The sequence below is a fragment of the Festucalex cinctus genome, chromosome 11 (assembly GCF_051991245.1).
Source record: "Festucalex cinctus isolate MCC-2025b chromosome 11, RoL_Fcin_1.0, whole genome shotgun sequence".
NCBI lineage: Eukaryota > Metazoa > Chordata > Actinopteri > Syngnathiformes > Syngnathidae > Festucalex > Festucalex cinctus.
The window spans coordinates 20,724,056-20,741,054 of NC_135421.1; the positions used below are offsets into that span (position 1 = coordinate 20,724,056).

Sequence of the window (16,999 nt, forward strand, 5' to 3'; positions counted from 1 at the left end):
TCATGTTACTTGCTTGCCTTCCTAGTGTGTCAGTCTATGGATGTCATGACAGAAAAATGATACACTTTGTTCTAATGCATATTGCTTTTACCCTGGCATCAAATTTCCCTCCAGCTTCCCTAAGAACATTTGAAGATGTGAAACTTTTCCTCGGTTGCGCAGATGCCCGAGCTGTTCGATCCAGCCACTGTTAAGACAGGAAGTTTAGTCTGTTTCAGTATGGTTGCCTGGCAGGAGAGATTAGAGGTAATGTGTGGTTGTCATGGAAGATTAGAGGTAACAGCGCTCTGGAGACTATTACTGTCAGTGTGAGAAGGTCAGAGTTAGGCTTCTGTCTACTACTCATACTCGAGAGTAACTTTCCTCTTTCCAAAAACAAATCTTCAAATCTTTGTTTTAATGCGTTCTCTGTTTTCTGAAACATTTTATGACTAGTCTACAAATATGATGGAGGTTGGAAAGTCCCTGACCATAAATGCATATGACTGTTTGTCCCTTGTCAGCTACTCATTTGTACTGTTATGTCTTGTCAAATTAATCTCACTTTTATTCCTATTCACTTTCATACTGCAGCCAACTTGAGCCAACTATTTATGCCTCTTTTGTCCTCTTCCTTTTCATTGCCATTCAGTGGGAGGGGATGCATTGATTATGGCATTGATGTAATCCTTACCCCCCAGACAGTCTTAAGAGCACCAAGGGTCCATTTTGTCACAATCAATAAATGACCCTACAAATATCATTTGTCATTTGTTCGCTCATGTAACGCTCTCTCATCCAAACCTTTGCCATCCAATTCCCAACGGAACCACAAGGCTCACATAACCAATGTCTTAATGTATACAGTATATGAATTGATTATGATTAAAGAGGATAAGTATGAGAGAAGGGAGTATACAGATCCAACAGTGATGCCCTTGTTTTACTAAACTCTAGCAGTGATCGTCAATAGAGGAGTGTTTCATTCATCATCTTCTATTTTATGATTATTTTATGCAGTGGGCTGATGAAATGAGCAACAGGAGGTGCAATATGTTACCTTTATATGCATACAAATATTTGCAAATCACATACTTGACCATTTGGACCAATGAGCACCAGTCTGTTCGGAGGTACTGTATGAAACGCATTGATTTGTTTGTTTTTTGTTGTATTCATTTTTGTGGATACAAAAAACTGTACCATGGAATGTGTTTTGAAAAGCAGTTATCCTGCAGGTACCTCCACTTTCCAGTGGTTTCTCACTTTGTGAAAGAGCTGAAGTCCTGTTTCTCCTTGAAGCCAGTTTCATATTGATGACGCTAATGCAGCACACATGATTTGTGCCACAGAAGTCTGTGCACATGTAGCTCGGAGTGGCAAACTAGTTGAGACTGAATCACACGTGCTGGTTTTATTCCGCCAAGTTGTGCATTCCATTTTTTGTAAATTATTCGATTTAACAATTCAACACACTCAATAGAATTTATTATTATTTCACCTTGACTTGCCTTGATGTGAAATGTAGTTACCAATCATCTGCATTAGCGTCTTACACCGACTCTTTACAAAGGAGGTCACCATGTTGTCATTTTGCTTGCTGTGCATTATGAGAGTAATCCTCAACACGGTATTATTGATTCATGAAGTTATTTGTCCTTCTTATTTACATCTGCCTTTAAGAAGCCTCTCTGTCATATCCCTCTTGCATTTAGAAATTCATAGTTCTTCCTGAATATATGATAGCAAATGCCAAATAGGAGTTAAAACTGGCAGTAAGTGTCCAAATGCGGATGGATTGTAGACTGCTCTTGCAACATGTGCCTTTGTATTTCCACAGACACCCCCCTGCTGGTGAGAAGCAGTAGTGATTCAGCTCTCGGTGCTCAGTCAGCCGAGCTTGATTCCTCCCGCCATGGAGATGCCTCTGTGATGGTAAGACATTGACAATGTCAGATGCTTCTTCTGAAACCTGAACCCTTCATTTGTCACTCGATGTACAGCATCACATATGTGTTTGCACACATATTTTTAAATACATACATAATATCCCAACATATAGCCTTAGACTCACATTTAGTTGAAATATAAGATATCTGCGATCATTTTATTTGTGAGTACTTATGTTAGTGTTACAGTTATTCCCCGAACATGTTTGGACATAGCAAGTCCCACAAGATGTCTTTTGAAAGGCTCGCCATGCTTGATTGGACTCCTGAGTGGTGAACCTCTCGAAACAAATCTTTTTCTTACCACGTTGTAAAAATCCCTGTAGAGCAATATGTTTACGCGTTTCAGTTCTTTGGTGGATATGGTTTGTTCTTAAAGGTGGTTGAAGCAGGTTCTCGGTTTTATATCTTGCTAATTACTGGATTTGCAGGTGAATGGGAGAACCTCGAGTATAGTCAAATGGCACCAACAATTGATTCATGTAACAAAAAAAAACAAAAAACAAAAAAAAAGATGAAGATGATAAACACGTAACCAAACCACATTAAGCCATGTACGTCATCATATAATTCTTTTAGGCAAGCAGAAAATTATCAGTGTAATTCTCTATACAGAATTTTGCGTGTGTGGTTAGTGAGGGGAAATAGATTTTGCCATCATAGAGGGTCATTCTGTGCGCTGTGAAGCACAATAACCTTGATGACTGTGAAAGAGAGAGCTAAACGAGGGGAGGGCGCTCGGCTCGCACGTAGACTTGAATGGATTTTAGCTTATCCCTTCTTATAGAACAGCTTCAGCTCAGGGATGTTGGTGGATGGCCTGCATCAATTCTTGCTCTGCTGCCAAAGTCTCCCCGAGGAGAGATAAAAACATGTTTCGCTGTCCGTTCTCTTGATTTGCAAGTCACATTGTGTACATGGTGTGTCTTTGCTCATGCTACAGAGGTTTTTTTTTTTTTTTTTTTTTTTTTTTTAATACTAAAGACCACTCATACAGTTGGAATCTACACCAAGAATAACTAAGAATAGATTTGATCCTACATCCATCATTTTCCTTGCAACACTGTGACATCTTTTTTATTTATTTAATTATTATTATTTTATTTTTTTTGTGCGTGCATGCATGCGTGTGAGTTTTAATTCCCCTGAAAACTATTAAAAAAAAAAATCCCAAACCTTCACCTTAACTGGATATTTCAGAGTCCCGCTAGAGTCATGAAGTTGTCAGGAGACCAGAGGAATTATCAAAGGAAGGAAAGATGAAACAAAGTGAAATCCAGCACCAACCAGACACCACCTACCACCCAAAGGGTTACAAAACCAGAATCTTTCACCAAAACCAGAAACATCTAAATTCCTACAGATTAGGGAGACCTCAAGAGACCAGAGAAAAGACTAAAAGGAAAGAAGAAAGGAAGGATATGGCAATATATGATATGTGGCATCTCTTTCTTTTTTTGCAGTTTCTCTTTCTGTGTCTCACTCATACACATAAAGTCAATTGTCCGTCTACACTGCCAGGTTCAGATGGAGGTAATGGCCCTGTGTAATTGTTCCAAATGTCACTTGGCCTTTTTGGTAAGAGCAGTGAGAGGAGGAAAGTAAAGTTCTTGCTGTGAATTCCTCTCTGTGTTCTCTCTTGTTTTTAAAAGTCTCTTTCGCTGAGTCTGTGGCATAGTGGCAGGTTAGTTACGATGTGTTAATCAGACTGGGACTATTTTCTCTTGCCTGGAATACTACTGGGGCTAGAAGGATGTACACTACTTATTAATCCTCCAGAACCTTGCTTGAAGTGTGTCTGTCGGGTTCTGTTTACTTTCTCGTGCCTTCTCAAATAAAATAGCTCTGGAATTATTGAATTAGAAATGAAGTCGCTATTCCTCAAATTGCTGTTACATGGTTGGTTCAAATATGTGAATAACAACGTAAGTACTTTTCTTTCTTTTTATACTTAAATGTATGCAGAATTGTGTGTCTTATAGATCTAATACTTTATGAGGTTAGCATGAATCATGTGGCACTTCTATTAATTGACATTTTACAAACTACTGTTTGGTTAAATACGTAGTTATTGGCCTTTGGTAATTACTTCAGAGAGCTATTTCTCGATTAAATGAGACATACAATTAAACACTGATAGACTTTCCAATTAATATTGTATTTCAGCGGTTGCTAATATGATGAAGGTGTTAGGATAATGAATGTTACCTGCCACTCTGACAGTAATTAAGCTAATATGACGGCATCTGCATCTTGGCCAGGCTAATTGTTGTTCAAGTCACCAAAGCCGGAGCATATGTCGCATATGTGTAGTCTGTCAATCACTGTCAGTGCTACAGTGGAGTTCTCACCTCTCCTCATTGCTCATATTTAGCTTCACTCAGCTATCTTAAGTGAAGTACACATATACGGATTTTTGCCAGCTTAATTGATTTTTAAAATGTGTGAGATGCCACGCACGATGAGAAACAAATCAGCAAGTGTGTACGCAGGACATCCAGACTGCGGATCAAAAAATACTGGTATACCTTGACTTAGGAGTGACCTGACTCTCAAATGTTTTGAGATACAAGTCGTCGCTTGACTATTTATTTATTTTTGCTTTAACTAACAAGCAGAAATTTGAGTTACAAACACTATCACTAAAAACGTGTTTGTGTGCGCTCTCTACAGGCACCAAGTCCTGCTGTTGCAAGACCCCAAGTCAAATATGCTTTCAATGACAGGTCAGTATGTGCATTTTGTCTTTTTTTTCAGTGCAACATCCACCTTCAAGTAAAATAACTGGTCTAGTAGTATTTATAGAAATATATGGAATATACTTGCACACTGACAAGCCTCAACTTTATGAACGCTTGCACGATATAATGATACGCAGTACAAGAACCACATCAAATAACCTTACAAAAATCCAAAACCATGTTGAAATGTAGAAGAAAGGTCAAAGTAGCCGTTTTTGCTTGGACATGGCCTGCTTATAGGGATACTTCACTTATTTAGCCCATTATAGCAATAAAAAGTTAATATTTTGTCTATAATGAATTTGATACTTTCATTATTTTTCATGTACAATTAATACCTTTCAAAACACATTTTGCAACTTGCTGTCAACTGAAAATGACATCAGAAGGGCTCAGGTTAACCAATCACCTGTTTTCTAGGTTTGGTCATGTGACATTCACAAGCTGAGCTGTGATTGGTTACTGAGTGAGCCCTTGTGATGTCATTTTCAGTCGACAGCAAGTTGCAAAACGTCTTTTTAAAGGTACTAATTGTACATGAACAATAATAAAAATATCAAATTTATTATAGGCAAAATATTAACATTTGACTGCCAATAATGGCTAAATAAGTAAAGTATCCCTTTAACTATTTATTGTGTAGGTCTGAAAAGTGTGCCTGTTTGTCAGTGTGCGTGTTTATGTTTTTGTGTCCTACTTGGCCGTCTTCATTCATCATCTAATGTAGATCAAGGCCTTTAAAGCAACAGTTAGTATAAAGCCTCCCCATCATTAGCCCACTACAAAAGAGCAAAACAAGGTCACACGCATGCACACATGGGCAGAAAATCACCCATGGGAGGCATTCAGTATTCTCGACTCCAAACACTAAATTGGGAAGCTCTCATTAGCTCATCAAATGTGTAGGGTTGCTTTGCTAGTAAATTAATAAAAATATCCTATCTGTCCGTCTGTCCGTCCGTCCGTCCATCCGTCCATCCATCCATCCATTAAATATGTATAAACTTCTATGCAGTCATAGTAATTTGATTCAGTCAGGAATTGGTATGATAATTTTCACTATACACCAATAAGACAAATCTCAGCATGAAGTAATGTATAAGTGATTTAGTGGTTTCTGTGCTTGTCGGTGAAACGAGCCTTGAAATTGCAAAAAATCAGAAACTATGGACCAGGACTATGATGGCTATAAATATTAGAACAGTAAAGTGTTCTTTAAATCAATGTTTATGTGTTTGTGTTTGAATTACTGATGTTGACGCTGCCCGAATGTGTGCCTGCATATCTGCGCATCGCCTACTGTAAGTACAGTAATAGCTTATCATAATTTAAATTGCAGAACCAAGAAGAAAATGATATTGCATTTGAATAAAAGCATCATTTTCATCTGGAGGATGAGATTTACTGCAAATTGTTTTTCGGAATGGCTTTGATAGTGCCACATATTTCTGCCTGGGAGCTGTTTCTGGAAAAACAGGAGGTGAAGGTCTGGAGTGCTTTATAAAAACTCGATTTAAACCGATTTTTCAGATTTTATATGTTACCACGTCCATCAATCATTTGAACAGAAGTGAGCCGGTCTTTTGTAAAGTATGTGTGGAGTTTTTGCCGATTCATCCAGAAGAAAATTTGTGAGGCCTGAGTGATGTTTGACGAAAGCGCCCGCCTCACAAGATTTATTAACATTAAGTCCAGAACTGTTTGATGGGGTTGCTTTACATTTGTTAAGTTCTTCACCAAAAAAAAAAAAAAAAAAAAAGTACCTTAACAGACATTGCTTTGTGCAATGTACCATACTCCATGCTGCAAGAGTAAAGGGTTTACACAAGTTACAATTAAGATGGAGGTGAACAAATCAAGCGTACATGCACACATGGACCAATTTTTAGCACCTTAACAAATTTCATGTGTGCTTACTGTTTTTATTAAGTGTGGTGAACTTGTGACCCGCACAGCACACCATGTGCTTAAACATATCTGAGCTGACAATTATGAATTTCACCTCCTAAACAAGGTTGGCTGACTTGGGAAAGGAAGCACAGTGCCACGTGCCATCCAGAAGCAAAATACAAAGTGGTTGTAAGCTAACAAGCTAGCCAAGTTAGCTAAGTCATCATCCATTTATCTGAGCAGAATTTGCAGTCAGCTAACAAAGTTTTGGTCATCCTTGTTGATTTTAATATACGTCAACATGACTTTAACTCTTTGACTGCCAAACATTATAAAAAAAAAAACAACCCCAACAGTGCCAGCCGATTTCGAGCATTTTCACTCATCTTTCAAGGCAACAAAATATTGTGCGCTACAACTACATAAACATAAAAAAGTATGTTTCTACCTTATTCCGTTCTTTAGTAATTACCATTTGAAAATAGGTAATTTGAGTGACATTGAAAAGATAATTTTTTTGCACAACAGTGACTCAGATATTTTTTTTTTGTTTATTGACCCTCTGTGAATTAGATTTAATGTGACAAAGGCTTTGATCATTCACGTCATCCTTGAAAACGTTCAATTTCATCAGATCAATCATGTTACATTGTAATTTCACATACTGTGAGCCCATTGAAAAAAGATACAATGCTGCCATCTGCTGGCCATACTTAGTGGGTGTTTTTGATTCCACAACCCATTGAGCAGGCGGTGCTGCACAAGACGTTGCGATGCCCATCGAGAGGAAAAAAAAAACAAAACCTTAGTAAACTTCAATTAACATTTAAGGCGGCATTCATTAGGATTTTAGCATACGTCATTAAACGTTTTTGGCGGTCAAAGAGTTAATGGCTCCTGGTCCACCTGATCTGAAGATACATAATAGGCTATTGAAGTGGTATCCTTTTTTTTTTCTTCTTCCAATTGCAAATTCAGACAAACAGTATCAGCACTGATGTCAGTAGCTATTCCTCTGAACTACATTACAGTTGCAAACTCTTCTATGTGTCTTTTCTTTTTTTTTTTAAATTGTGGTGAATGACCTGTGAGATGTGTTATGTAAACACTCAACACAACCTCAGTTCAGTGAGCTTCCGATTTGGCTATGTTTCATGTCATAGTCAGATTCCTTGACTCCGCCAAACTTTGTGTTGATCAAACACATAAGGATTTGCAGGGGAAATATTGAACAGGTATAGCATTTACTATTGTCGCCCTGATGGTTTTCCGAGCAGATCAGGGAGGATAAATCACTCTTAACACTCGGCACACTGCAGACTTAACGCTCAGAATAATAATCTTTCAGAGACATCAGCGGTTGAGCCTTCGCTGACTTTTGATCGCAAGGGATGAGATATGCTAAAATGTGTCCTGTTTATCGGAGCTCTTTGTATGTACCCCCACTTAAGGGTCTAGTTCAGTTAACCGTTGAGCTGTTATTTATTAAGAGGCGTCCCAATTCCTTTGACCACACAGTGTACCGATGTTGTCATCACAAACAACCCAACATTAGGCTGTCAGACGTGCCCATTACCTTGACAAAAGATGCATTGAAATGCCACCAAAAGCTTGGGGACACCTGGGAATCCTGTGATACACCCGTCACAAGCAGAAAATATTCATTTAAAATATAAATTATTCCATTTTTTTTTCTTTTTTTTTGTATTTGCATACATTAACATTTTGCATAGCATTAACATTTTTCCCTGGTTTGCATTCACTCCACTTCTTTTTTTTTTTGTGTGTGTTGCTCTTTGAAGATCAGCATGTAAAAATGTGGGAGCGCAAGAGGAGAATGATCCATTCAGTCCATTAGAAAATAGATGACAGGATGATGCTCGGTTTTGTAATATGCATCCTTTTGGCGTAATTTCTACTCTGTGTGTCAGTCTTTCATATCAAGCATCAGTGAAGTGGCAGGTGGAGAACACCTGCTCTTTTCATCTGTCTCTCTGTGTGTATGTGGCCTATAAAGTGTATTGTCCTTTTCCCTTTGCATTGGCCTCCTCTTTCTTTCCTCACCCAATTTCCTCCAATCTCTTCACACCACTTGAGCCTTTTTTTTTTCTTGTCAAATATCCCAAAAATCAAGAAGGAAATGTAAACTGTCTTTTTGGTAAGGAAATAAGAGAGCTACAGGAAGACATGGGAGGGCGGGGGTCTTTTCCCCTCGCTCATATTAATACTATTCATTAGCTTTGTCTAATTAATTCGCTGCTTCCTTCATTTCACGTTATCGAGCTTACAGTGCTCGCTTGCTTCCCTTTTCATTACACCGCTTTACTTCCTTAATGTATCATTCGCTATAAGTTTTGCCCTCAATGTATTCATTAATTTTTAGAGTCAGTATACTGTAGTTCAAGGGGTGTCCAAACTTTTTCATTTGAGGGCCACATAGAGAAAATCAGAAGGACGCAAGGGCCACATAATGTTATGAAGAGAAATTGTGTTTAGTCCTAAAAATTGTACAAATAATTTATTCGCGCTTTTGCATATTTAGAAAAATGGTACAATATATTAGAGATAGACCGATATGGTTTTTTCAGGGCCGATACCGATGCCGATTATTAGTCGTCAATGACGCCGATAACCGATATTTGGAGCCGATATTAATTTTCACTATAAAGGGAAAATATTGGCATCAAAATTTGGAAAAAATACAAACTCCAGTTCTTTTTTTTATTTTAAAGTATATACTTATTGAGCAACTTTTAGGGTTAGTAAAATATTGGATTTTTTATTTTTTTTATTTTTAAATCTTAGTCAATAGACATCTTTGTTTTTAAAATCTAACAAGTCCCAGGATCTCCCTGGTGCAGTGGCATGTTTTCAAAAGTTAAATAAAAACAAACAATTTTTTTTTACACTAAACAAAGTATTTCAATAAATTTGAAGTATTTTATTTATTTTTTAAATTATCTTAGTTTTAATTTCAAACAAAAACAGATGGTGCAGAGAGTTCCCAGGGTCAGCAGCGCCTCTGAAAATTTAAATGGAAAAACAAACAAACAAAAAAACCAAACATTTAAATTAGTTCCTTGAAGTTTTTTGTTTGTTTGTTTTTTTGTTTTTAAATGGATCTATTATCGGCCATATGATTCTTCAAAATGGCCGATGCCGATATTCGTCGAAATGCTTAATATCGGTGCCGATAATCGTCCCAGCCGATTATCGGTCTATCCCTACAATATATAAACCATTTTATTTGTAATATGGCAGTAGGGTTATTATAGTCTGCGATTGGCTGGCAACAAGTATAGGGTGTACCCCGCCTACTGCCCAGAGCCACTGAGATAGGCTCCAGCACCCCCCACGACCCTTGTGAGGAATAAGTGGTCAAGAAAATGGATGGATGGGTTATTATAGTATTCAAATTTTTCATTAGTTAGTTTTTACAAGTTTTAGTTCTTTAATAAATGCTTACTTTTACTTAGTTTCAGTATCAGTTTTAGTTTTTTTTCATTTTTTATTTTTTATTTTTTAATAATGTGTATTACTTGTGCACAATATTGAAAATAACAACACCATGGGAGCAACGTCATCTGAAGATGCTTGTCTATTGGCTGCTGCTAGATGACGTCACTTCATTTTTGTTTTTACTTTATTTGAACTGACGCCATTTTTAGCACATGTCGTGGGCCACTAAAAAATGGACGGTGGGCCGTAAATGGCACGGCTGTAGTTCTTAGTGTAGGAAGTTGGCAAGAGAGCCAGCCTGTCACTGATGGTAAACTAAAAAAACAAAAATTATCATGTGCTATATTTAAAGGACGTAATTAGCTTTTGGTTGCTAAATGTAGGTCAGTCACTAAGCCATATATTTTTGACCTTCCCATTCTGAGGCCTTCGTCTACAAGTAATCTTCTAAGCACGAAGAAGCACTTTTAGTTATGCTTTGTGATCCTACGTTAATGTATTAAAATTCTACTAGGAGGTTCACCTCCTGTCTCACTTTTCCATAACTGATGACCTAAAGATGTTTTATTCAGCGGTCTTATTTTCCCTCCATCACCACATCCGTTGACTCCACCTTCTTCTTCTATCACCTTCACTTTCTTCAATGATGATCAGGACGCACCAGCTTTATTTTTATATACTCCATGTGAAGCAGAGGCATACCATGTGTATTACCCTTTGCCACTCGCCATGATCAACAGCCCTCTCGCTGAAGTCTATCACCGCACCTACTGCTCAGTTCATTGGGTGCTTTGGGATGGGTGGAGGGGTTTTATTTCGTCGCTCCCGAACGCCAGGAGGGTTTTAGAGAGCAAGACAAAAGGAGCAGCTGGCCTTGGAGACATAATTGAGGTTGTAGCTACAGAGCACAAAACTAAGTTGATGCAAACTTCTTGAAAAGCAAACACACAGAGGGAGCAGGGAGAAGGGCAGGCGGGGATTATTGTCTGCACTCTGATAGATAAACTAATCAAACAAAGACTTCAACGAGCACTCCAATTTAAACACAGATGCAATATAAACCGCATTCATATATGAACAATCCAATTTAGAAAGACATGTTCATAGATGACAAACAAGGAAGAGATAAAAAGAACAAAAACTGTTGTCGAGCTTCTACTCGCAACAAGTGTGCTGTTTGGATGCCTTTCATTAAAATAACCTCATCTCTACAGACGAGGTTTGCGCTCATGGATTAACTTCACAAATCGTCCTTTAAAGCATTGACTACATTTGTGAAACTAATGTATCAGTATTGCATAGTATGAACTACATAGAACAGACTCATTTCCAAGAGAGTATTGATTTCATGTTTGCATGAGAGAATTTTCAGTCAATTGCTTGCTATTAATAAATCAGCCAGCCGTTTTAGAAAATTTGAAAATTTCCAATACCCATGCGATATTACGTTAAATAATTATATATTAACCGAATCTACCAAATGACAGAATAGACTTCCTACTTTTTGCCCCTTCCCGTTCTTTTATAATTGACAGTAGAAAAATGGTGGTTTGCCAAAATACAGCTATTTCTCCCATGGACTCTGAAACTGTGTTTATTTTGTATAAAATGGGGCAATGATGTCATCTACCGGTGGTTGGGCATCAGTAAAGTTGTTTCCAAGTTTGGCATTTACAGTGGAGCATAATCAGATTCTTACCATCTATCCCCACTCTAAAAAATACAATTGACAAGTATACTTCTCAAAGGCAGTGAATGAGTTAAAGGAAATTGCTAACCTTAACTTTCGCAAGATGAATTCTTGCGGTATTTGTGAGTTCACAAACTCCGGAGAAGACATCTTGTACTGCTCCTGCTGATAACCGCCTTTCCCGAACCACTGGTGTTTCGGACCAATCACAGAGTGACATTGTGTTTGGGGGCGGGAACAGCGAGAGGCGCTTCGTGCATTTTTAGCTGGTAAGATGTTCGTGCTTTCCCCCCTTCCACATGAACGAAGATGACGTTTTTACCGATGGCCGCGATTGATTATCAAACGTGTAGAATGTCACATCGTCCAATCAGCTTGAATTATTGTACAGAATGTCCCGCCTTTTCCCGACCAAATTACTGTGGAGCGGTACCAGATAGATATGTAAAATGGTATCCATCTGGCTATTGCCAGGTTAGGAAATTGCCGAGATTAGTATTAATATATATGTTCTTAATTTGTTTAGCCTGACCCGAACAGTGGAGATCCTGGGAGGGGACAGTCCTTTGGGAATCCATGTGGTTCCATACTGCTCATCGCTCAGTGGACGGTGAGTTATTTACACGTAAACCAAAATACAAAAAATTGTTTTTTTAAGTTGTATTTGTCTTTTTGGTGCGGCCTTGTGCAACTTGTGATACACAGTGGTGCCTTTACTTGAGTTTAACTTGTTCCGTGACAATGTGGTCTCTCTAAACTCTCACCTCAAATCATCTTTACCCTTTTCTAATGGAAACGCGGCATTAGTGCATTCCAGCCCACATAGATCCCCACCATGGGGCATGCTTGCATACCTAACACACAACGAATGTCACAACTCCTCAGTAAGAGGCAGTAATATTAGTCGTTTGTCAATGACGTTAAAGAAGATATGCCTGTGAGTATTGTTACAGTATATTGTCTGTCTACATGTGTTGCACCATTTTTTTTGTTCAAATGTCCGTAGCTTAAAGGAGCGAGATTGATGCAAATTGTGTTAGGTTGTTGTTTTGCCATGTGTGTTAGCATTAAGTGAGCGGACTAAAGTTATGTTAAAACAAACACTTTTTTCTTTTCTTTCTTTTTTTTCAAGAATTATTCACTATCTGCCAAACTGCTGCTTATTGTGAAGTTGACTGCTGTTGTCAGGTGCTTAACTCAAATTTGTATTTGCAATTCAAGACTAAAAATTAGCTGACTGGTGGATCTTTTCAGGAAAAACTCATAAATCGGGTCACTTATAGGTCAGGTACCACTGTGTATATACAGTATTCAGATATATAGTTGCAATAACTAACTGTATATAATACTCTATAATATATATACTCTGCTCACAGGTCTCTTGGTTTGTATATCCGTGGAGTGGAGGAAGAAAGTCGCTCAAGTAAGGAAGGTTTGTTCCAGGAGGATGAATGCATTGTCAAGATAAACAACACCGACCTTCTGGACAAAACTTTTAGCCAGTGAGTTTACTCCTGTCTTTGTTTTTCAGGCCCTTTAATTAATCAGTTGATTAGCCATAGTGTTGAAATTTAGTAACCAAAAGGACTATATGATTTTATGTTTTTTTTTTTTTTTTTCTTAATGTAACCTAACGTATAAGGATGTTATCCTATCTAAAATCTTGAACAAGATATAAATAGTAGAGACACTTTGATGTTAGGTCTGATTTCTCTTCGTGTTACCACTGCTGTCGCCTTCCTCTTGTCAGAGGTCTAATTTAACATGTAGCGACATCACAGAACAATACAAAAGACACTTGGCAGATGTCTGAGTAGTAATCCATGGAGATCACATTGTGTTTCTGCTCATTCCCTTGTATTACTTTCCGAGAAGATTTGTTCAGGACTCATTTGAGACTTGTTGTTTGTCAGTGTTTATTGCATCAGTGAAGAACCCGTCAAGTAGGCAACTTGGCGGCATTTCTTGGGGATGTAACCTAATTACTGTAACATTACAGAACATACAGTACATATGAATTTTCCAGCGCAGGAAATACACTAAGTTTTTTTCATGATTAAATACCATATGTAAAATGATTATTTTGTGTTGCATTGCAAATGACAGGTTTTTAAATTCATCAGTTGTTGGCCTATGCTGGTATTTTTTCCCCCTTGTTCTAGTGGCTGCCATGTATATTTATTTAATTAACTTTTTCATCTCTAATGACACATTATGTGTCTATATTCTATGTTTGTCACTATTTCCCCTCTCCCAGAGCCCAAGAAATCTTTCGGCAGGCAATGCACTCCCCGGTGGTCTCTTTGGAAGTACTTCCCTCATCCAACAGAGAACGCTTTGAGAAGAGTCTGATAGGTCAGCTGTTTAGCAGCAATGCCGGTCCTGACAGCAGTCCCCGGATTCCCAAAACCAAAGAGCCACCTCCGCCTGTCAAAGCCAAACCTTGGTTCAAGCCTCCTGAGAGTGCCATCGGGAGAGTAGCTGAAGATGCTGGCACTCTGGAAGCCGCTGTGAGTTTTAAACGCCTTCGCTCCAAGCTAACCTTATTTCACAAGATATCTTGACAGAATTCAATTGTATGCAAATGACTACAGTCATTTGCACTGTGGAATATATTGCCATTTCCTGTTGAGTGATGGGCTTGAAAGTGACCACCCTTTTGAATATCTTGGTTTATAGAATATCTCTGCGCTGCATTAGTGTTGAACTTTTTACCACTGTAAACTATTTAATATTGCCCCCTTTTCTCTCTACATAGAGATCTAAAGGAGGAAGTGAGAGCTCGCTTTCCGAAAAAAGCCCTGCCCTGTCCAATCTGATGGCCAGTAAGAAAGGAGGACGGAGATTAAGAATTGACCTTAAGAAAGGTTAGTAATGTTACACAACATTTTTCTTTTAAATGGATTTATGTTCATTTCCAAGATTTTTAATCAATCACTACGTATTAATTAGTGTTGTTCCGATACCAATACTGGTATCGGCAGAGGTGACGATACTGAATTAAAAGAGTGGTATCGGTGAGTACTCACAAGTAACATGCCGATACCATTAATCCCAACGCTAATATAGGATTTTTGATGCAACATCTTGTGTCTTGCTCGTGCACGACATTCACTGGTATGTGACATGTTCACTGCATGCCGATCTAAGATATCCTATTGGTCCTTGAATGCTCTGAACCAATGGCAGGACAGCTTTTTCATGTTGAGGGAAAAATAACCTTAGGTATCGCTATGGTATCGGCCGATACTGCAAAGCTGGGTATCGGAATTGGTATCGGGGGCCAAAAAAACGGTATCGGAACAACACTAATCGGTATGGTATCGGTATCGGCCGATACTCCAAAGCTGGGTATCGGAATCGGTATCGGCGGGCAAAAAACGGTATTGGAACAACATTAATCGGTATGGTATCGGTATCGGCCGATACTGCAAAGCTGGGTATCGGAATCGGTATTGGGGGCAAAAAACGGTATCGGAACAACACTCGTATTAATACTGATATAGGTTTCACCTTCTTGAAAAAAACCCCAAAACAAAATCTGCAATGTGATATAGAGACCCAGGAAGAAAAACATGAAATTTGCAATCCTGCTGTGCTCTACTATAACATTGCTTGTTTAATCCATGTTTCATAGTAATTAAGAAACTTGACTCAGTGCAGGCCACTTGTGATTAATATCGCTGTAATTCCACAATTGCTGCCTCTTAATACTACCGTCTGCAAGTCCAATTAAGTGAAGTTTTGGAAGGATGTATTGCCTCACAATGAAGTTTCAGGATTAGAAATCATTAATATGCATGTCAGTCAGCTCGCAACCATCCGTTCATGTCATTCAGATTCATAAAACATCATTTTACTAGAGTTGTTGGCCAATGTCGATATTGCATTAACTTTCTTTTGGGATTGTTAGACATTTAGCTTACAATTGCAGTATTTATTGTTTTTATGCATTGCTTTTTTTTTTTTTTTTTTTTAATTACCTCTGAACATTGACTCCTGTAACCTTACATACAAAATGATGTGAGGCAAACTAAAGACATTGTGTCAAATCAAGCTGTCAACAAGATTAAGAGACTAATTTCATTTTAGTTTCCTGACAACATCGTTATTTTTTCATTTTTATTCTAACTTCAAAAACTTGGTTTACGAAACCAAACGGTGAACAAGTGAACGGTGAGGTGGAACACAATACAAACGCCAACAGGCCGGTGATTTGTTACTATTGTGTGTTATGGGTGAGAAAACCTTGTATTGTTGTTCTCATTGAACTTTTTTTTTGTAAAATTACGACTTTTTAACTTATTGTGGCCCGGTGGGCTGTTTAATTTTACTGTGACATTAAGCTACTGTTCCTTCCAAAAAGAAGCTCTGTGCATCAAGTGGACCACTGGCCTGACTTTGGAGCGTTGAAAAAAAATTAAAATAAATAAATAAATAAATAAAGTAATAATAATAATAAATAATAAAATAAGTAGATAAATAAATAAATAAATAAATTAAAAAAAACACGTTAAAAAACAAAAAAAAAAACAAAGAAAAGTAAAATCAAAACACAATCCCAGAGTTGATGCTTGGTGAATTGAAGGATGAAATTAGAGGCATATTTATTTACCACATTTACTTTATATCGCACATGTCTCAGGTCTTAGATTTTCTCTTTCGCCCTTTTCCTTTCCTAGCACTCCTTCCTCTCTCTCCATCTTCTTGACTTGTTCTCTTCAAGGTCTATTAAGTCTTTATTGATCTGTTCATTTCTGCTGATATGAATTCATAGCGGACCAAACTGCTGACTTGGCGCTGCTAAAGAGACCAGACTAAATGAGGTCTATAAAACACACAACCAGTCTGTGTATTGGGCACTGGCATTCATGTTTGAGTGCTTTCTTACACAGTGTGTGTGTGTGTGCGTGCGCACGCGCTCGTGCGTGAGCCTGTTTTCCACTGATTAGTATTTTAATCTTCCTCACTTCTCTTTCCAGAACATTCACCACTGCGTTAGACTTACACCTCATTTCCGCTTTACTGTTCTATACTTCACCCCCACCCCGCCCCGTTCTGCCCCACACCTGAACTCTTTGCAGATACGAGCCAATGTTTTAAAGTAATGCACATACTGAGTTGTATCTTATGTGCAGCACAAAGAGGCACAAAAGCGCAGCGTGGCATTAGTTTGTTTCCGGCCAATGCTGAAAGTAATTTTCTCGCCCCTGCACCCATGTGAGTGTGAGGTTTGAAATGAGGTGTGGTCAGTGGCATAGTATAGCTTGTGTTTGCGTTATTGCCCAGTG

The 16,999-nt window shown here is 38.1% G+C and overlaps 1 protein-coding gene across 4 annotated transcripts in view; it reads left to right on the forward strand.

Annotated features, from left to right (window-relative positions):
• The window catches only part of LOC144030672 (partitioning defective 3 homolog B-like), a 181,146-nt gene that overhangs the window by 66,359 nt on the left and 97,788 nt on the right, over positions 1-16,999 (forward strand). For all 4 annotated transcript variants that reach the window (XM_077537156.1, XM_077537155.1, XM_077537157.1 and 1 more), the window contains 6 exons: positions 1,820-1,914; positions 4,602-4,654; positions 12,235-12,318; positions 13,085-13,210; positions 13,966-14,218; positions 14,467-14,575. In XM_077537156.1, coding sequence (XP_077393282.1) covers positions 1,820-1,914; positions 4,602-4,654; positions 12,235-12,318; positions 13,085-13,210; positions 13,966-14,218; positions 14,467-14,575 — 720 coding nt within the window. The remainder of the gene's footprint in view (positions 1-1,819; positions 1,915-4,601; positions 4,655-12,234; positions 12,319-13,084; positions 13,211-13,965; positions 14,219-14,466; positions 14,576-16,999) is intronic.